Source organism: Patella vulgata, chromosome 8, assembly GCF_932274485.2.
Source record: "Patella vulgata chromosome 8, xgPatVulg1.2, whole genome shotgun sequence".
Lineage (NCBI taxonomy): Eukaryota > Metazoa > Mollusca > Gastropoda > Patellidae > Patella > Patella vulgata.
In genome coordinates this window covers 11,817,354-11,839,989 of record NC_065886.2, presented here as the reverse complement: position 1 = coordinate 11,839,989, position 22,636 = coordinate 11,817,354, and the positions used below count along the sequence as shown (strand labels likewise).

The 22,636-nt window shown below is 34.5% G+C and overlaps 2 protein-coding genes across 2 annotated transcripts; one reads left to right on the top strand and one right to left on the bottom strand.

The window, feature by feature from the left end:
- The first annotated feature begins 823 nt into the window (after nt 1-823).
- Nucleotides 824-4,919, top strand: LOC126829875 (uncharacterized). The gene is made up of 3 exons (XM_050560040.2): nt 824-1,325; nt 2,166-3,589; nt 3,626-4,919. The coding sequence occupies exons 1-2, from the start codon at nt 1,025-1,027 to the stop codon at nt 3,455-3,457; spliced, it is 1,593 nt and encodes a 530-aa protein (XP_050415997.1). The 5' UTR covers nt 824-1,024; the 3' UTR covers nt 3,458-3,589; nt 3,626-4,919.
- A 6,008-nt stretch (nt 4,920-10,927) lies between these two features.
- On the bottom strand, nt 10,928-22,585 carry LOC126829873 (tetratricopeptide repeat protein 12). Its single transcript, XM_050560038.1, has 17 exons — nt 22,507-22,585; nt 21,675-21,791; nt 21,240-21,323; nt 20,549-20,697; nt 19,876-19,986; nt 19,349-19,481; nt 18,327-18,515; nt 17,948-18,017; nt 16,966-17,060; nt 16,225-16,411; nt 15,651-15,743; nt 15,318-15,381; nt 14,826-14,957; nt 14,172-14,453; nt 13,317-13,413; nt 12,497-12,719; nt 10,928-12,169 (listed from the first exon to the last, which is right to left on the bottom strand). The coding sequence occupies exons 1-17, from the start codon at nt 22,565-22,567 to the stop codon at nt 12,100-12,102; spliced, it is 2,157 nt and encodes a 718-aa protein (XP_050415995.1). The 5' UTR covers nt 22,568-22,585; the 3' UTR covers nt 10,928-12,099.
- Nucleotides 22,586-22,636: the final 51 nt, after the last annotated feature.

The window sequence follows — 22,636 nt, the reverse complement described above, 5'->3', positions numbered from 1 at the left end:
CCCCATTTCAGTTTTTTCTTTTTCATTTCAGATCTTTATCTGTTCTTATAAACCTGTAACGGTAAATCTCTTTGATCTTTGGGGTATATTCTATGCCTGGAATAACTTGCGATCTGAAAGTCGGGGGAGGTTTTGGATATATACAGGGAAATTTGGGGTTATTCTTCTGAAAGTTTTTCTTTAAACCTGTAACGGGTTATTCTTGCAGGGTAGGTTTTTTTCCCCATAAGAAAACATGATATAAGGTTTTCCTTGTGGGAATTCTGGGATATTCTCATCTTGCGTACATGTAAACATAGACGGTTTATAAGCAAGATAAAGTCCTCGACTTTGGTTATGCTGGGGAAGAAAGACTTCAGAAAAAACCCTCGACAGAAAAACCTGGGCCTGCCGACCTTGGTTTTTCTTTCTCTTGGGTTATTTTCTTCAGTCTTTCTTTCGCCAGCATAGCCTCAATCTTGTGCTTTATCCTACACATCTAAATTTTTGAACCAAGGGAGGTTGAATGGCCGAATGGTTAGTGCGAGCATACTGTATCATAAGGACTGTTATTGAGTCAACTGGCATGGTTTTGATTCCCAGTTGTATGTGACAAGGAGTAGGGTTGCCTGTCCAACCTTGTGGGTTTTCTCCAGGCCCTTTGGTTTCCTCCCACTGGTAAAGACCCCTACGCGCAAGAGAATTATTGAAATAAAACTGAACCATGTTGGTCCCAAAATGACCTAGTTTGTGTCCAGTGGATGTTAAACCCCATTTCTCTCTCTCTCTCTCTCTCTCTCTCTCTCACTATACAGAACAATATGAAATTCTTACATTCTTTCTTTTCATTTCAGATATTTTCGGCCTCTTAAACCTACTCACAGATATTAGAGACTAAAAAAACCTACTCACAGATATTAGAGACTTTTAAAACTGTGTGTGGATTATCGATACAAGTATTATAATACTATCAGCTATTTTATGTTATGAATTATTGATAGCTAATATATTGATTCTTCAACTTTGACCTCTGATTATTCTAAAAATGATGGAAATAGAAGAGGAGGTAACTCCGGTCTACAGTCAACATGTTTGTTTTATTTGTAAAAAATTTTACACTCAACCAAAGATCTTGCCATGTCAGCATTATTTCTGCTGTGCTTGCCTTAACCAATATATCCAGTCTCGCCTTGATGCCTTTGAGCGGAGTTGTTTCCCATGTCCCCTATGTCGAGAGATCGTGCCAGCACCGGATCATACAAGACATCAGATGTACTGGGCCCAGCTGTTCCCCTCTGTTGACATCGATAGCATAATTAAAGAAGCACAGCACGGAGTCTCTAAAGGTAAGTTTCAAGATCAACCAATCATTATCCAGCCATCAAGGGGTTGGTTGGTCTAGCGGTTTAACACGTGCATGTGAAATCACTACGTCTGTCATTGAGTCAAGTGACGTGGTTTTGATTTCCCCTTGAACATGGCAAGGAGTAGGGTCACCTGTCCAACCTCGTAGGTTTTATCCGGGTCTTTCGGTTTCCTTCCACTGCTAAAGACTCATATGCGCAAGCGAATTATTGCAATAAAATTGAACCATGTTAGTCCAGAATTGACCTAGTTGGTGACGAGTGGACGTTAAATTCTACTTTGATTATACACTTCTATTTTGATTTCCAATTGTCAGTGGAAAACGTGGGAAATTAGTTTTTGGTTATATACATCCGTCCGACTCACATCTGTAGACACTTCTTTATACATAAATATTGATTGGTCGATTCCAGATCAGTCTACCAATCAATCTATCATTCAATACATGTGACACTGCAAAACATCGTTACCAAAACGTTGTGACCAAAACATCGTGACCAAACGGATTATAGTATAGGTAAAGCTTTGCACTTATTTTAACCCTTGATGTATTTTAATTTATCCATATTTTGTATTTTCCAGTGTTGTTTCCCCTTGTCAATAGTGCAGGATTGAGGGCCTGGAAAGAATTGGGTCTAGGCATTCGAATGGGGTGATAAACTTAAGTCAAGGGCAGATGTTTGTGTGCATGCAAAAAATGCCTTGACAGTTTGAATTTGATATAAGAGTAGGCTGTAGCAACACTGTCTGGGCAAAATTTGAGTAGGATGTTAAACCCTACTTCATTTTATTTCAATTTATCCACATTTGGTATTTTTCAGAATGTCATTTGTGTAAACGAAGATATCGACCAAGAAAATCCTTAATAGAATATTCCATCTGGTGTGATACATGTCGTCTGTCCTTGTGTCATGAATGTGAAGGTCAACACCGCAGCCAACACACGGACCACGTCTTCATGCCCATTATTGACAGCTCTAAATCTCGCAATAAGTTGAATTATCGTCGTGCATGTTCCATTCACCGAGATGAATTCAATGATTACTACTGTCCAACGTGTCTACTTTCCGTTTGTACGAAGTGCGTGAAGAAATATCACTACCATTGTAACGAAATTGACGTTATTTGTGAGGATTTGTCTGATACCATTCCGGTTAGTGTCATAGATTCCTTATCATGCAGTAGTCCTTCTCGGAGTCCATACTCAAGCCCTTTTCGTAGACTTTCTTATTATGAATCAAGGGAGACTATTCAGCCCCTAAAATCTGAACCATTATATTGTGAATCTCCGCCATGCAAATCAATTAAAAACATATTTTCGATAGAAACACATCTAAATGATGATATTGTGCCACCGATGTTAGAAGATCTCATCGTAATGACGATAAATGGCACGACAACCGTAATCGTCACAGATATCGATAATAATTGTTTGAAAATTTTCTGTAACAAGCAAGGCGAGGATTCGAATTCTGTTTTAAAACTTTCCTGTAAAGCTTACCGATTAACAGAACTAGAAAATGACCACATTGCTGCAACCATGCCGTTATCGGCTAAAATCGTTGTAATTAAGGCCCGATCACAAGAATTTGAAATACGCTCAACCATCAAAACTAAGAAACGATATTGTGGAATTGTGGGATTAGAAGGCCATAGGTTATTGGTCGGAACAGCTTGGGCAAACCCAGTGGCTTTGGACATTTTGAATAGCGATGGAGAAATTCTTGTGTCGGTGGAAGAAGACAACATGGGTCGCTCTCTATTAGCAGCATCCTTGACCTATATAAAGAAAGCACCATCTGGTGATATATTGGTAACTGACTGGAGTAAAGAGACCGTACTTTGCATGTCCCCAGATTTGACGTCTGTCATTTGGAAGTACCAGGATGTGAATCACAGGATTGATCACCCACTCGGTTTCGACTGTGATCCATACGGTAGAATCTACGTGGCTGATTTAGAAGGAAATAGTGTAGTAGAGTTATCCCCCATGGGAGAGTTTGAGAGACAAATTATTACAGGTGTTGATCAACCAAAAAGCGTTGCTGTTGATGATCATGGTAAACTTTATATATTACTACAAGAAGGTACAATTAAAATTGTATCTTTTTGAAACTGATGATAGTATTACCAATGTCCACACTCCAACGTCTTTCGAGAGTGCAATTAAAGGGACTATAAAATTGGTTCATCCCTCTGTCTGTCTGTTTGTCTTTCTCTACAAGCTGTCATCTTCATTAGCCCAGTCGGTGCAGAACAATAGGACGTTGAACCCCATTAGCTCGGTGCAGAACAGTAGGACGTTGAACCCCATTTCACTTACGTCACAGCTCTCGGAACTCAATGACTCTTGATTCTATTAGATGTCTTGACCGAGTTTGGTAATGAGCGTCTGCTGCTTAGGCTAAGCAGCTGTTTGTCTGCAAAACTTTTGGGAACACAATAACTTTTCTAATGGGGTTTAATGTCCATTCGACACAAACTAGGTGATTTCAGAACTAATCTATCATTCAATTTTATTTCATTAAATCGCTTGCACGTATGGGTCGTTGGCAGTGAGAGGAAACCGGAGGCCCCGAAGAAAACCCACAGGGTTGGACAAGCGACCATACTCCTTGTCATGTACAAGTGTGGGATCAAACCACCCCACTTGACTCACTGACGGACCTTATGATCTAAAGCACATGCATTTGACCATTAGACCTCCGAACATTAAACAGAGTACTAAACAATTTATTTGGTAGATGCTTTGTAAAAAGATAAATGAGCAAGTAGTTAATGAGTGTCATCTATTTATTTTGGGATTGTACTGTGTATTTATATGTACCATATAGACTTATTAATCTAATGCCTCTATAATTATATATGCACTTTATACACACATTTTAAAAACATATTATTCAAGAGCTAAAACTGCCTATTGCAGGACTTTATTTTGACTTTAAATGTTATATAAACTATTATTTAGACGTGTATTCACATGAGAAGCCTATAATCAACTCTCTAGATCAACGGATGGTCAAGATTTAAAAGGATTGAAACATGATCGCCATTTAATGATTTAATTCAAAAATGGAAAATTTAGGGCTTAGTCTTGATTGTCAAGTGCCGGTGCTATGATAATAAACAATCTATGCTACAACTGCAAACACCACTAACTTCGCTCAGAATTAAGTAATTTGAATGAAATTTTCAACATATTGATGTTTCATTATCTATTTTTCATCTATTATAGCAAGATCGGCCAGTTCTTTATCTAAATCTTACATAATGCATCTTTAAACAGACCTGGAAATCATGATTTAACCTTGTACTTGACAAAATGTCAGGCACTACATAATAAGTTATTTTTAATTTTGTGCCAGAAATTTACTGAGTATATAAAAAAAAACCACAGAACCTAGACAAATTTGTACTGGACAAAATGACATGCACAAGAAGAATTGTGTCAGAGAGTTTGTACCTGACAATGTCTGTGACAGGTGTCTTATTACCAAACTTGGTTTTAACATATAAACAGTTGGTATTTGATTTATATATTGAACTTCAGATTAAAGCTGGTTCTTAATGGCTTTCAAAATATTCTCCATTTTATATGTCAATAGACTCATCTATAAGAAGTGATTGTGTCATTATAAAATTATGATGAAGTCTTATTCTCAATTAAAAAATTTTATATCAGGGTTGTCCACATTTTTGAATTGTTTCCAAACTCTCCTTCTGTTTATATTCAGGGGCCAACCCAATTTAAAAGACACAATTTAAATTACAGATTTAAAACATTTTAAATTACAGATTTAAAACATTTCAAATTACAGATTTAAAACATTTCAAATTACAGATTTAAAACATTTCAAGTTACAGATTTAAAACATTTCAAGTTACAGATTTAAAAATTTCAAATTACAGATTTAAAACATTTTAAATTACAGATTTAAACATATCAAATTACAGATTTAAAAAATTTCAAATTACAGATTTAAAACATTTCAAATTACAGATTTAAAACATTTCAAATTACAGATTTAAAACATTTCAAATTACAGATTTAAAACATTTCAAATTACAGATTTAAAACATTTCAAATTACAGATTTCAAATTACAGATTTAAAACATTTCAAATTACAGATTTAAAACATTTCAAATTACAGATTTAAAACATTTCAAATTACAGATTTAAAACATTTCAAATTACAGATTTAAAACATAATGTGACATTTTCCATCCTCGGTATCCCCAATGGCATCGTTCAGCTCTAACGGAATGATACTACTGGACATTTTCGTGTTTATCATAAAATGTAACATAGTCTAATTTGGAATCATCAGGGGTTTATTATCATATTTTAATATTTGATGCTCATTGCCTGTATTCTTGTCAGCCAATTCTTGCTTGTTGATTGATCAAAACATATAAACTCACACTGGTATATATATAAACATTGCTCAATATTAGAATCATACAATCACAGCCAGGGACTTCATCTATATTTTAAACTTATAACTTTTAATATTTATTATAGACCACAGTATTATTCATCAAAACTACAATATTTTAGAGAGAGAGAGAGCGATGTGGGGTTTACAAACTAGGTCATTTCCCTTTCAACATATGGTTCAATTTTATTTCAATAATTCACTTGCGCGTAGGGGTCTTTAGCAGTGGGAGGAAACCGGAGGACCCAGAGAAAACCCATTAGGTTGGACAGGCGACCAAACTCCTTGTCATGTACAACCAGGGAATCGAAACCACGCCAGTTAACTCAATGACAGACCTCATGATACAACGTGCATGCGCTAACCATTCGGCCATCCATCCTCCCATATTTTACGGATGTGAGTGACCCCTTTCATTGGTTAAGGGTTAAAATTGTAAAACAAATTTGAGCTTTTAGTCAGTGAAAAAGGTATTTTTTAAATATTTCATGGATAAGACCCCAGACTCATGTGCTGAAAGAAAAATTGACTTGTTTCCACATTTTCTCTCCATACTAGTTGCTTATCCAATTAACAATTCAACTGGTCTTACAGAATCAATATTCATCCTACTGTTATATAAAGGCTATAGCTACATATAGCTGATGAAGCTGTTTGATAAATGGTCTTCTGGTATTATACAATCTACTAGACACAGCAGCCGGTCTGACCAGAACACTGTAACCTCATCAGTAATGACATTGACTTAAAACATAATACTGAGAATTCTATTTCCATGACTTAAAGAGAGAGAGAAAGAAATGGGATTTAACATCCACTTAACACAAACTAGGTCATTTCAGGACTAACATATGGTTCAATTTTATTTTAATAATTCTGTTCACACATACAACCGGGGAATCGAAACCATGCCAATTGACTCAATGACAGACCTTATGATTCAACGCGTTCGGCCATCCCCCCCCCCCCCATCCCCCATGACTTAAATTTTAAAGCCACTGATCTTAATTTCCATTTTTTGGACAATTATTATCTAATATTTCATGGCTTACTTGATGCTAAAATGTTCTTAAATTAATTATTTATAATTTAATTAAGAAAACTAAAGCAAAATATCAATGGAAGAAAATCTCCAGAGTCCCAACAACAGATAAATACTGAAGGGAATTGCATCATTTTTGGTCTGATATTACTTTTGGAGATTCAACTTCCACAACCAAAATCCCTCAAATGACCATCAGCAATTTAAAAAAATTGTCTCACTGCTTTGTTAAAAAATAAAGAAGAAGTGGGATCATTCCGGTGATGTTCTCAAGCGAAAATCATACACTTATGTTACTGTTATATTTAGCCGATTGTATAACCAGGCTCAAGGAGAGGGTGTAGCACGTACATCGCTCCGGGCCCATGAAGTCCCAGGAGGCCTATAAATATCTATTTAATATTTTTTACGTCGGCATGGCCGATGTGTGACACAAAGCCCCCGAGCCCATTTGTCTTGCTCTAGCATATAAAACTTCTCTTGGCGGCCTTGTATCTAGCTAATTACTTGCCTTTACTGTATGCAATACGTGGTCATATTTACTTTACTTTTACTTTATTACAAGACAAATCACTTGCTATAGCCAACATAGAATATATATGGTGATTATTGCACAACAGATAAGGAATGTAAAAGGCATAATTATAATAATTAAAAGATAAAATATATATATATATATATATAAAGTAGTTTCAATATATATATACATTTTACTTGACTTCACCAATAATAAAAAGCAGCAGTGGGATGGCAAACATTTTAATCATTTTAAATCAAAACAAATTACAACAAAGTAATACAATGTCAAACAATTATTTACAAAATAAAACTCCCTCAGCAGGTTCGGAAGTAGCAGTTAAAAAACAAGCCCCTACCCACAGTAATACTACCGGGAGGGTGGGAGGGATTTTTACATAGCACAAATGAAAAAACACAGGCGCATGGCGTTAGCATAATTAAAAAGGCAGGAGTTTAAAGTGAGGCAATGTCAAAGGTTAAGGTCGTTGAACGGTTACGTCACCTAAAATATGATTTACAAATAAATCTGTAAGTCAGGATAATATAATACAAAGGTATACAAATAGGTTCCCAATAGGTGTTTAGTTTCATTTTTGGGTGTTCTATAATTGATTACGTAATTTCATACTTTGGTATAGATATTTTCCTAAATTGATTATGCATTTATGTTTGGTGTTCCTTAAAATATTTTTTGAATTTATGTAAAGAAGGAAAGGACGAAAATTTATGATGAAAGAACATGCGAAGTAAATTTATATGATGCAGTGGTATTATTTTATATGGCCTTGCTCTCTTCATGCTGTCCATCTGAACACCCTCCTCATGTTCATATCACATGCCTTATTATTACTGTGTTATAGGAAATGGTCCTTCTCTTTCTGTATTCTAACTAAAAGATAGATAATGAAATGGGGTTTAACCTCCTACTGTTCTGCTAAGTTAGATAATGAATGGATAAAATGTAGGTTAATATTCTACTTTTCCTGCAGAAAAGATAGATAACAGTGACAATATGTAGTATCAGCTTCTCGAACAAGTGACGATGCCTCCAAGCAAGAGTTACCCGTAATTATGGGGGACTGGGTGGCCGAATGGTCAAAGACATTCACTTTAGACTTTAGATCATAAGGTCTGTCATTGAGTCAAGTGATACGTCCAAGCTCCAGTTCTCCCATTGCTTAAGACCCCCATGGCCTACACTTATATCAAATTCCAACTGCCAAGGGATCTTTTACATGCACAACAATGTGTACACAGGACCTCAGTTCTTCGTCCCTTGTCAGACCCCCTGTCCTGCACCGCTGACAAGGGGGGAACCACGCCGGAAAATTCTTATTAACTTTCTCGGCAAACACCGGGATCGGACATATTACTTACTAAGTCACCCTGATTTAAACAAAGTTTTTAAAAGCTGATTCTCATAGCTGTCATAATCTTCTGACTCTGAGTCTATCTATCCTTAGAATATAAAAATAAGATGGACCATCGCCTTTAATTAATTTAAAAGAAAATGCAATATTATATGGATGGTGTATATTTATTGTTTCATATATATATATATATACATGTTTACTATAATTATCATGACAAGTGCAATATATTTAATTATTTCATAATGTTTTATAGCCAGGGTATATGTAACAAACCATATTTGTTCTTAACAAAAAGTAGTAATAGATCTAGAACGACTAAAGTATGGTCTTCTTTGATAGGGAGAGAGAGAGAGAGAAATGGGGTTTAATGTCCACTCGACATAAACTAGGTCATTTTGGGACTAACATATGGTACATTTTTATTTCAATAATTTGTTTGCGCATAGACATCTTCAGCAGTGGGAGGAAACTGGAGAACCCGGACAGAAACCCATGAGGTTGGACAGACAACCCTACTCCTTGTCACGTACAACCGAGGAATCGAAACCACGCCAGTTGACTCAACAACAGACCTTATGATACAGCGCATATGCGCTAACCATTCGACCATCCAACTGCCCCTTCTTTGATAAGCATTTACTAATTGAACATATTAACACAAGATACAATGTTATGGATACACAATTACTGAGTTTAATACTATTCCACCTTACAAAGAGGATACTCGCGTCTTTATCAAACAAATGATGAGTTTATCCTTGTCCAAACATTGCTTAGTAATAAATCCCATAATTAAGTATCCATAAAATTGTAACTTGTGTTAAACGTATAGTCATATCATTCAGATGTTTTTGATGTATTGAAAGTAGTGATAATAGAGCTAGAAAAAGTCGTATCTTTTGTTAGCTTTTATTTTGATTTTGTTTTAATAAAAAGTTGATTTGGAAATTTCTTGCTTGTTATTGTAACAAAAGAATAGCCTACGATGGGGGACAAACTAGTCTAGATTCTTCTAGTCTGTAAACAATGATTCCCCCTGTCACCAAAATATAAAGATGGCTTTCCCAACTTTCCCTGATATTTCTACAGATGTCAATTTTCCAGTAGGACGAAATGAAATGGGTTTAACGTCCTACTGTTCTGTTCTCACTGGGCTAATGAAGACCAGCATACGCCATACAGTGTGTTATGAGGGAAATCTTGCCCAGACAGTGGCACTACGGCCTACTCTTATATCGAATTTCAACTGTCAAGAGTTCTTTTACGTACATGCCAGTGTGTTTTTCATCCCATCCGAACAACTATACGTTGTCCCTTGCCAGTCCTTCAGCCCTACACCACTGTCAAGGGGGAACCACTCCGGAAGATCCTGATGAACTTTCTTGGGGATTGAACACGGGACCTCCAGGATAGCGAGCCAATGTCCTACTCACCGAGCCACTGTTATTCCTTCCAGTAGAACACATTCTCCCATGGCTAGGTTACTATCATGGCCAACTGGGAAAACATCCAATTTGCTTACAATTATTTATATGACAATCCTATTCTAGAATAATATATCATAATTGGTAAAAAAATAAGGGGGGTTGGGGGTCTAATACGCTGGGGGGGGGGGGGGGGGGTAGAGAGAGATGGGGTTTAACTAACTAGGTCATTTTGGGACTAACATATGGTTCAATTTTATTTCAATGATATGCATGCATGGAGGGGTTTTTAGCAGTGGGAAGAAACTGTAGGACCCAGAGAGAACCAACGACTGTACAAAATAGAACAAGATTGGAATCGATGACAGACCCTAATGATCTAAAATGCACACATTAGACCACTTGACCATCCACCTCATTATGGTTTGAAGCATTAAGTATTCTAAAAAAATATTGAAATATTGTTTATACCATTTTACATCACAAACAGAGAGAGAGAGAGAAATGGGGTTTAACGTCCACTCGACACAAACTAGGTCATTTCGGGACTAACATATGGTCTAATTTTATTTACATAATTCGCTTGCGCGTAGGGGTCTTTAGCAGTGGGAGGAAACCGGAGGACCCGGAGAAAACCCACGAGGTTGGACAGGCAACCCTACTCCTTGCCACGTACAACCGGGGATTCGAAACCACGCGAGTCGACTCAATGACAGACTTTATGATACAGCGCGCGCACGCTAGCCATTCAGCCATCCAACCCCCCACATCACAAACAACCCTCAAAGAATTATTTCAGTAATACTTTAATGAGATTAATATTATCAACAATTCTTTTAATAAATTAATAAAGCTTAAAGTGACAAGATATTGTATCAATATGATAGAAACCATGGGTTAAATTAATGAAGCCTGATATGTATTAACACGCTTTATAAATTACGATATTATTATCATTATTATATTGTATCAATATGATTCAAACCATGGGTTAAATTATTCTTAAATCTCTATACAGTATCTAACCCTTGGACTGCCAGAAAGTGATAGAAATTGAAGCTCCTTCTAAAACCACCTGATTCAAGTCCATAGCTGTGAACTATTTAAATACACACTAGTTCTGCTGTTTGAAGTGGTCAAGGCCACAGTAGTTTTGCTGTTTGAAGCAGTCAGGGCCACAGTTGTTTTGGTTGTTTAAAGTGGTTAGGACCGTAGTTGTTTTTGGTATTTAAAATGTTAGCCACAAAACTCAATATAAAAAGACCATATATCTGTAATATTTTCAGGGAACTAGAGTCATCAATATTTACATAGTTCAATGTGATAAAGAGTTATGATAAAAAAATAAATAAAATGATGCATAATAACAATATGAATTTCTCCGACTTGATGACATGGAAGTTTAATGACAAGGAGACTTGTTATATTCTATAGTTAGAATTAAAATAACACAGCACATGAAATAAAACAGAAACTTGGTTTTAACGTAAATGAAACAAATATTAAGTCACTTTAAATTATATTGAAGACAAGTATCGATAAATATAATTAAACAGACATGTATCCCAATAAAAAATGGACAAAAATACAGAGACAACTTCTCTTTCTAGTCCTACATAAAACCTGATTGACATCTTTCCGGGGAATGAGATAATTCAACTCACGTACAATCGGTCAAGTATCCCTTAAGAATACCTTTATCAGATGTATATGTGAAGATGTTGCTCTGATCAGATTGTTAAATGAAAAGATTGCCTGTGTAGTACTAAATTTATAAACAATTATCCAGACAAGCCCAAGAAAAATGTATCGAGAATACCCATAAAAATACCATTACAGTTCAATAAAATAAATTCCTTTTGTAAAGAGTCTGTCTTGTCTCCACTGAATCTTATATTGATCAATATATCTTTAACTTAGTAATTCCGTAGCTGCCATTGGAATGTGGTTTGTTCAATCTTTACTTGATAAACTTCATACAGTCATTTAATATCTCAATACCATGTAACTCTCGTAATCTCTCTAAATGTCTATAATAAAATATATATACAGATCTCTCTAATGGAATCTTCTAACTATTTTAATACAATTTTTGTTATTTCATTGACTTAATTACCTATCATAAATGTACATTTAAGCCAAAGAGTTTCTGCTGTCTGACTGGCTGAGGAATGTTACTGGAGTTTAAATTCCGACAAATCAGGAAGCACTAATACTTTCCCCAAAATCCTAGGACTATTTCTTGAAAATCACTCAATTAGGACAGGAAACCTCATAAAAAGTCATAGCTGTGGAATGCCAGTTTCTGATCGAAACCTACAAAAAATCAACAGGGCCTGAATAAAATCATATCCTACCTTTGATCACTTTGAGCTAATTTTCCCAGTAATATTGCACAGTTTTGTCTCACATCTGAATTATTACCATCACGAGCTAATACCAACAGATCTTTAACAATATCTGTTTTTGCCAAGGCAGCACCAGCTTTATCAACTTGTAGACAATGACATAAACATAAAGCTGTGTTTCCTTTCACCAGTTCATCCTCATGATTCAACAGTTTCACCAAATATCCTAAACCTTCAAAATAATAAATATAGATAAAATTAAATTGCTTTGTTACTCAATTTAATGGAAGCAATTTTTCAACATTGGTTCACTTGTTGTTATTGATACAATAAAATCTTTAAGGAGATAATCCTCTCTGAATTTGGTATAATAATAATAAAATACTGAATTGGTTTCATCTGGTGTCTCATTTCATTTAGTTTTGGAACAATCTCTGGACTAATCTGTTTCACAGAGGTAATTGATACAATAACAAATTGGATCCAAATCAAAGAGTTTGTGTGATTTCAAATCAAATGATATCTTTATATTGTTTTTATTGTTCTGATTTATTCTTTTAGAAGACAAACATATATTTAAAATAGCTAACATCAACTAAGTTATGCCCAAAACATTAGTTAGTTTATAAACAGATCAGTTCATGATGTCTTTGTGTAATTGGTAACAACTGAGTTTTTATTGGCTGTTTACAGTACACAAGTAGAAACATGACACATTTACATAATATGGAACATAAGAAAACTAATTGGGAAATCAAACAAAGATGGAGTGTAAGAAATACAGCCTAGCCATCATGATAAGAGATCTATGATTAAAATTAAACTTTACCTTTTTGTAGAACCACATATTGTTGAGCTTTAACATTAATCTGTGTACATGCAGTTAAACATTTTATACTTGTTTTTATCATATCATTATCATTACCCTAAAAATATAACAGGATGTTTTTAACTTTATCATATCATTACCCTAAAAATATAACAGGATGTTTTTAACTTTATCATATCATTACCCTAAAAATAATAACAGTACAGTTTAGGGTACAGTAACAGTTAAGTGCACAGTAACAGTACAGTTTAGCGCACAGTAGCACATTGTAACAGGGCAGTTTAGCACACTGTAACAAGGCAGTTTAGCATACAGTAACAAGGCAGTTTAGTGCACAGTAACAGGGCAGTTTAGCACACCGTAACAAGGCAGTTTAGCATACATTAACAGTACAGTTTAGCATACATTAACAGTACAGTTTAGCGTAAGTAACAGTACAGTTTTGAGTACAGTAACAGTACCGTTTAGAGTACAGTAACAGTACAGTTTAGCATACAATAACAGTACACTTTAGCATACATTAACAGTACAGTTTAGCATACATTAACAGTACAGTTTAGCGTAAGTAACAGTACAGTTTTGAGTACAGTAACAGTACCGTTTAGAGTACAGTAACAGTACAGTTTAGCATACAATAACAGTACACTTTAGCATACAATAACAGTACAGTTTAGCATACAATAACAGTACAGTTTAACATACAATAACAGTACAGTTTAACATGATCCTTAAACACAAAAAATAAAGACTTCCCTCCAGCATCAGAGTTTTTAGAAGGATTTTCAAAGAACTTGATTCTTTTTTTTTTGTATGGCATTAAACTAAATCCAAAGTAGATGCAAATAAATAATTTACCTTGATAAACTTCATAAATAACGATGGTGCATCATGATCACACAACCAATTAACAGCATCGGGTGACTTGGGTAAAATATGACTCAGCAGTTTTAAAGAGTAAACTCGTAGAGTGGAGTTGAGTTCTTCTGATTGTACGTAAGTTAAACAATGGTGACAGATAGGTTGGGAGAATTTGACAAGTTCACTAGAATCACCTTTAGATAAATTACACAACAGTCCAACACAAGCTGATAAAATCTCCACACATATTTCATCTGTTAGGTTGGTTTTGTGGGTCTCCTTGAAAATTAATACATAGAAATATAGTTTTTAAAAGTAAACATTAAAAATAGAAGCAAGAATCTAAAAATGGGTTCTGTAGACACAAGCCATTTTTCCCCAAAAAAGAGGATAGAAAATATTCAATATTCTTTGCTAATATTAATGTATTCTAAAGCTGACTTATCTTGGCACACTGAATGGGTTAGCTTAATATTGACATCTTAACCCTAGGATAGACAAGCTAATCATGAATGGGCACACGTAGCGATTGTTTTAAGAGCGTACGCCACTTTGCGAGTAAATTACGCCGAACACGTGACTTCCTTGGAAGCCATATTGACATCTGCACTAACTGAGAGATTTGAAATATTTAAAAGGTGTTTAACTTACTAAAATTTGAAGACAGGTCTCCCAGAGGTGAGCCCTAGTTGAGAGTTTTTTACGTATGACATCATCAGCTGTTAGATTGGTCATAAAAGATAAACAGGTTGGTAGAACACATTGCTGACATGAATTATCTTTCTGAAAATATAAAAATTACTAATATTAACATGAATTATCTTTCTGAAAATATAAACATTGTGTATATACATGAATTATCTTTCCGGAAATATAAACATTAAGTATATATACATGAATTATCTTTCCAGGAATATAAACATTACTTACATTACATTAATTAATAGTTAGCTGAAAGAATAGAATTTTCCTACCCCTTGTGACAAAGGCTGTATTTTAATGTAAAACACTGAGTCATTTTCAGGTGTATTATCAGTGACCACAGAACAATTATGCAATGTACATACATTAGTTGGTCAAATTTAAAATTAGATTGGTAAACATGTAGTCAGAAAATATTATGAATGCTGTAAATAAATTTACCACAAGTGATTCAAATGATGGAAGAACCTGATCATCTATAGTATCTCTAATAGCTGTTTTAAACCTGAAAAATATACGAAATTTAACCTAAATACACATAAAATATACACAAAATATAACCAAAATAAAATATAACCAAAATATACACAAAATATAACCAAAATATACACAAAATATATGCAAAATAAGTTCAATAACAATCTACATTCAAAGACAAAAGCAGGTCGTCAGTTAAAATATACAACATGTGTACATTTGATATATGCAGGGGATAAAACTTTTAGCTTTTAATATATTTTAATAAAACTGGTGATATTCAGGGCATATACTTACTTATTATCTAGAGCCAGATTATTTAATAAAGCTGCTGATATTTTGGCTGTTGTTGTGTTGGTTTTAATCTGATGAAATATACTGGTTAATAACCTACAAATATATCATCAATACAAACATAATACAAATATTTAAAGTTTGCATACTTTACATTTTTAATAATTTTAATGAAATCAACCTGTCTATAACATCATGTATAATAATGTATTGGAGATAAATTTGTAATATGTGAAATGATACAAGGTTTAACATCCGACTGGGCTATTGAAGACGGGCCTACGCCATACAGTGTACTATGAGGAAGATTTTGCCCGGACAGCGGCACTACTGCGAAGGGTTCTTTTACGTGCATGCCAATGTGTACACGGCACATCAGTTTTTTTGTCCCATCCAATAGACTATACGTTTTCCCTTTCCAAGCCCTCCTTCCTGCACCACTAACAACCGGGAACCACGCCAATGCAGGTTAGCGAGCCAATGTCTTACTCACTAGGTCACTGTGGCTTCCAAATTTGTAATAAGTAAAAACAACAAAATTTAAAGAGTGTTATCTTAGAATGTCTGATATACGTACCTGGATAGATCAAATCTTGTAACTATTAGAGATCGACTTATTTTACTGGTTGATAAAACGTGTAACAACTGTATACACAATGACTTTATAATATGACCTTGACTCTGACCTTTCACCTTAGCTTGTAAAAACTGAGTTACACCATCAATAAAAACTGTTGATTTCATGATTTCTTCTTTGTTAAAATCTGAAAATAATTAAAAGTAATTTATTTTAAATCTGAATGGAAAGTTTGTTTCCAGAATATTTTCGAATCAGAGTGAGAGTATAAATGAAATGGGGTTTAACATCCTACTTTCCGCATCAACCAGAGAGAGAGAAAAGAGGGGTTTAATATCCACTTGACACAAGCAAGGTCATTTCGAAGCAGTGGGAGGAAACTGGAGGACATGAGGTAAACTCACGTACAACCAGGGAATCAAAACCATGCTAGTTGACTCCATGACAGACTTTATGATACAGTGCCCACATGCTGACCTCTCTAATTTTATTTCAATAATTCGCTTGCACGTAGGGGTCTTTAGCAGTGAAGAAATCCCAGGACCCGGAGGAAACCCACGAGGTTGGACAAGTGACCCTTTTCCTTGTAACTGCAACAGGGGAATCGAAACCCTGCAAGGTGACTTAAAGACAGACCTTATGATACAACTCGCACACGCTAACCATTCAGCCATCCAACCCCCACTTGAAAAGAACCCAATGTATATTTTCTTTGTCACTATTTCTATATCAAATACGAACCATTATCTGTACAGACTACAATATACATGTTGATAGCTGCATCTAAAACATCCAATTCTTCACGATTTAAACTTAATGGTGAGGCTGTTAAACACCTGTAAATATATAATACTACTATACAATACAATCTGTATTCATCAGTCACTCGAGGACATTTTCATGACTGACTAGGTTCCCACTCTCACAATTTGAAATCGTGGTTTTAATCGTGGAGTAATCGTGGGGATCCTATCCAGTCTTATCATATATTGACGTCAGTCGCAGCAATCGTGTTGATCATATCGAAACCTATCAGAAGGTATATGCACGTACCAGATCTTGGACTCAATAAGGACAACCCTATCGCACGAAAGTGGGAACCTAGCATAACAGGAATGACCTCTTTATAAAAATCTCAGTGTTTGTTCGGACTGATATTAAGTAAAATTTTACACTTGGATGCATCAGAAAATTTGGCAGTTGCTGAAACTCACTATTGGAACGAAAATCTTTGACTCAAATCTCATATCATCATTCAGTAATTCATGATTCAAACTTTGTTATTAATGGGTTATATCAAGATAAAAAAAACAATAATGATGAAGAATTTCACATGCATAGCATTAACTGAACAACTAAATATGTTCAACTCAAGTCATGCTTGCTTAGTATAGGTCGAGGGAAATATGAACGTCATTTGAGGGATTGTGAAAGTCGAATCGCTAAAAAGAAAATGAAAATGAAATGGGGTTAAACATCCTACTGTTCTGCTCCGACTGGGCTAATGAAGACAGGCATACGCACTACAGTCTTCTCTTATATCGAATTTCAACTACCAGGGGATCTTTTATGTACACACCAATGTGTACAAGGGACCTTGGTTTTTTCTCCCATCCAAAACACTAGACACACTTGTCAGGTCCCCCATCTTGCACCACTGACAAGTGGAAACCACGCCGGAAAATCCTGATGAACGTTCTCATCTATAAAATAATGTAAATACCTATGGAGTGTTGGATGTTTGTATATTAGATCTATTCCACCTTTACTTCGAAATATACTTTTATCATTCTCTGTAATAAATAATTCAAAAATTTGATTCTTCGTGAATTTACCAATTAGCAACTAAAACAGATATTTTTCAAGAATAATGATTTGAAAATATGGCATTATGTCAAGCAGTCTCAATAGTCTGGACAAAAATTACCTTCAGCACTTGGACCACTCAAATCACAGAAGACACATGAACAGCTCTGCCCAAAGACCTAGTCAAGCGGTTTTAGGTGGTTCATATCATGCAATTCCAGATGACTTAGAGAAATATAACATTAGATCTATCATGTCATCTCAGAATACCCTGAGAAATTTAATGTAATTCTTACCATTTGTCATTATAGAGGAGATAACTCTGAATCCTCCACTGTAATAAAGTGGAAGTTGATCAGGTTTGTTGATTTTCTCCAGTAATTCTACAAGATTTGTGATTTCTTTATTTCCTGATTCAAACAATTCTTTAACTTTCTCTGTCTGTTGTTCTTTCATCTCCTCGTGATTAACATCAGCCAAATAATCTGATAAATAAAAATAAATAAAATGGGGTTTAATGTCCTACCTTTCTGCACCAACTTCTATGCAGTGTGCTATGATTAAAATTTTGCCCAGACAGACGTGCTATGGTCTACTCTTATTTCGAATTCCAAATAGTGAAGATTCTTTTATGTGAACTCCTACATGTAAACTGGACTTAGTTTTTTTTGGACCATCCAAAGAACTAGACACTGTTCCTTGCCAGGCCCTGTATCAGTTACAGGGAAAACCATGCCAGAAAATCATGGGGAATTTTCACAGCCAATACCGGGTGTGAGCAAGCGCCTTATTGTCACCCGTTTTTATTTTTAAAAATAAAACATAAATACAATCTCATTAATTACCACTCGTTAATGTACAGGAAGCAGCTCTATAAAAGCATTTTAATGAATTCAGAAATATGCCATAATCTCATTTATTTATACTGGATAACCATACATTCCTATAAGCTACATGAATGCAGTGCCTTGAAATGTGATGTTAATGAGAAGTCATTTAGCCCAGTAGTGATGACAAAAGAAAAACACAACATAAAAACCTCTCCCACATCAGATTTCTGTTAAGAATTGTCTGAAAACCAGAATATTATTTTTGAATGGCCTTAGTCGTGGGTGTTGGCGGCTACACTAGGGCTGTCCCGAGGCTGAAATTTGGTGTATAGGGGTAGCTTGGACCGGAGAGTAACATAGGTTAGGTGTTGTAAGCCTACTGCTTCCGGAATTAGGGGTACAAACTGGACAGCGCCGGGTAAACCGCAAATTAATAATTATTTGATACAGCACTTACAATCAGTCTACTGAATACATAACAATCTTACCTTCCACCATTTTAGATTTTTTAGGGTCAACTGTTAAAATTTGTTGAAAACATTCTCTAGCCTTGATGAAGTTCTTTAAACCAAGATAGGCTCTACCCATATGAACATGGGCCTTTAAACAATCACTAGAGATCTGAAATACGACAAGAAATGAAATTGAGTTTAACAGTTTAAGGTGCATTGAGGGGCATTTTGCCTTGGCAGATCCATTTTCGCCTAATCTTCATAAAAAGTCAAGATGTCAAAGAATCACAGATTTGAAAATAAAGATGGACAGAGGTAATTATACCCTGTTCCTCCGCTTATATTTAAACTGGTTTAAAACAGCCAGGGATTTTAATCCAGTTCATTTTGAGTGTCTGAATTGGCTATTAGAAACATGTGTAATCCAACTGGTTTTATTTTCTAAAATTAAGGGAGAAAAGTATAAATATTATGGTAATCTATAGATGTATTTTATCTATAATATATGTTGATCTGTACAGTTAAATATATGTAAAGATATGGCTATAATAGAATTAACGTACCCGTAATGCCCAGTCACAATCTGTTATAGCTTCTGTATACATTCCTAGTTTTATTTTAGTTTGAGCTCGGTTCGTATAAATAGCTTGATTATCTCGTATTTTATCCATTGCCTGAAATAAAACAATAAAAATTGAGCTATCATTTTATCCACCGCATGATGAAATCATTGAAAAGATAAAACAATAATAGAGAGCAATATTTTCAAATATCTTGAGCTAAAATAAAAAAGATAGAAACTTAATTACAAGCAAGTATTAAAATTAATCTTATACATGTAAATTGCCTCAATGGTACTCAGAAATTGAATTGGAATTACACAGGACACAATTCTATGAAATAGCAATGTTTCCACTAGGCTTCTCTCGATCTAGTCTTGACAAATTATAGGACTTGTTAAGTAAGCTGTAGCCTGTACTATACATGTACATGTGTATCTCATCGTTCTATGTTTAATAAGGGCATTAAGCTGCTATTTATCTACAAGACCATTTAATTTTAGAAACCGACATTTAATGCTAATAATATTAATTTTTCATGAATCCTAAAAATATATTTTCTCCAAACAATTCTACAAATGTAGATTTGAGAGAATATAATGTTGGGGTTTTTTTTTCTGCCTTTCAATTTTTGACATTTTGACAAAAATACATATGATGTAATATAAAATGGCACCTGATTGTAATAATCCAAAGCTTTTTCATAATTTCCATTTTTAAATTCTGTATTTCCCAATAACTTGAGTCTGTCTGCTTCTTTCTGGTTGACTTGACGTCTTTCTGCTCTTTCCTGGGCATCTTTCTCCATCACAGCCATAAAACCAGCTGAAGATATTCAAATTAACACTAGATTTATTCAAATTAACACTAGATTTATTCAAATTAACACTAGATTAATTTTGTAAATATATATTCAAATTAACATTAGATCTATTTTAAATAGTAAATACAACACATTCAAATTAACGTTAGACCTGTTTTGTATATACGACACATTCAAATTAACATTAGATCTATCTAGTATATACGACACGTTCACATTAACATTAGATCTATCTAGTAATGACATACATAAATAAAACTAGATTTATTTCCTATACATTGTATACGACACATTCACATTAACACTAGATATTGTATACGACACATTCAAATTAACACTAGATTTATTTAGTATACATTCAAATCAAATCAACATAAGATCTATTTAGTAAATAGAACATACATGTATTTGAATTAGGAGATAAAAACTCTTTCAAATTCAGAGGTTTTTTTTCCCAACAAATCAGAAATGATTAAATTTTATATTTGTGATACAATCAACACCAGATTTTTACACTAGCAGTTAGGACTAGATATGTACTAACCTTGATCAATATTATCTGCTAGACCAACAGGGCCTGGTGGGGCTTGTACTGAAGGCAGTGTATTAATAACCGTTCTATTAAATCCTGTAATATTACAGTAAAAAGAATGGATTAACAATAAATTACTTTTTGTATTTTAATTCCTTTCAGATACATGTAACTAATGCACTCTAGATGTATATATGTGACAATATTTACTGGGAAATTTGAGGACGAAGAATTTGTCCAGATGCATTTAAATAATGCTTACATAACTTCAAAGGTTCTTCAACTGTTAATATTAAAGGGAATGGAAGTTTATTGATCCTATTTCCTGAAGTCGACAATAGCCTCAGGTGATTTAATTCTGGTCTCTGATTAATTCATTTTTAAAAGGAGTAAGAACACCGAGGATAGGATAGTAGGTCTAAAGAAATAAACTATTGTATTAATCACCTCTTTCCTCTTTTTCTTCCCTTCTCTTCTGATGTTTCTGGAGATAATCATCAGCTCTATGTGAGGCATCTTGTTGATCAGCTTCATCTTTAGCATTTAAACCTTTTATAATGGAATCTAACAACAAAAATAAAACTGTGACAATGAATCAGTTGATTTTACTAGGAAAAGTGTGCAAAATAAGTGGTGGTTTGGATGCGGAGGTTGCGCAAACAGTGGAGAGTCTTAAGACAGAATGTTAATATTCTAATGTTAAAAGTAGAGCTCCACTTTGATGAAAGATTTTCGCGTGGGCTAATATAGTAATAAAAAGTAGACCTTTTGCTAGTAATACTACCTACACTATATGGATGGCTACATGTAGTTGACACTAGTATAATTTTACAATCATGTTACGTTTATATAATATATAATACAGTATAATTTTATTATAGTTGATATACTTGATATCACAGATGTCAATCTCCTCTAGCTAAACAGTCTGTAGCCGTAGGCTGAGCTGAATTGCCAACTATGAACTAAAGAAAAAATCTCAAAATTTGATTGGTATGTGGAGCCGGCGAATGCATGTCGAAGTATTATTGTGATCCATGGTTTGAATCGGGTTTCAGAAAAAATGACAAAGTGTGGTGAACCGCTTCTCTGGTCAACAAGATTCAAAACCAAAATCTTTTTAAAATGAAAGTAGTTTTCCAGTTGAGTTTGACTTGGCTTTGGTCTTGGACTTTAAAAACTTGAGACAAAATTTCTTTACATTTTAATCATTCAAAACACCTTTTAACAACAATAAATACATTTCCCATAACCTGGACCTAAAATAATAATTTCTCACCAATTTCATCGACTTTAGATAAAAATTTATCGACTTCTTTTACTTCTTTAGCAGAACCCATCTTGTTTTGTTTATGGCAACCTGCCGAATGAAAACATGGAGTAGGGAGCAGTTGTTTATCGTCATCAAA

What these genes read in the sequence shown, in the direction of transcription:
- LOC126829873 (XM_050560038.1), bottom strand. Translation starts at nt 22,567, where the DNA reads ATGGGTTCTGCTAAAGAAGTAAAAGAAGTCGATAAATTTTTATCTAAA. An exon ending in TGTAGTCTGTACAGATAATG is followed by an intron (nt 16,412 to 16,965) that starts GTTCGTATTTGA and finishes AATTATTTTCAG; the next exon opens with ATTTTAACAAAGAAGAAATC. An exon ending in CATCATTTGAATCACTTGTG is followed by an intron (nt 14,958 to 15,317) that starts GTAAATTTATTT and finishes TTATATTTTCAG; the next exon opens with AAAGATAATTCATGTCAGCA.
- LOC126829875 (XM_050560040.2), top strand. Translation starts at nt 1,025, where the DNA reads ATGATGGAAATAGAAGAGGAGGTAACTCCGGTCTACAGTCAACATGTT. An exon ending in ACAGCACGGAGTCTCTAAAG is followed by an intron (nt 1,326 to 2,165) that starts GTAAGTTTCAAG and finishes GGTATTTTTCAG; the next exon opens with AATGTCATTTGTGTAAACGA.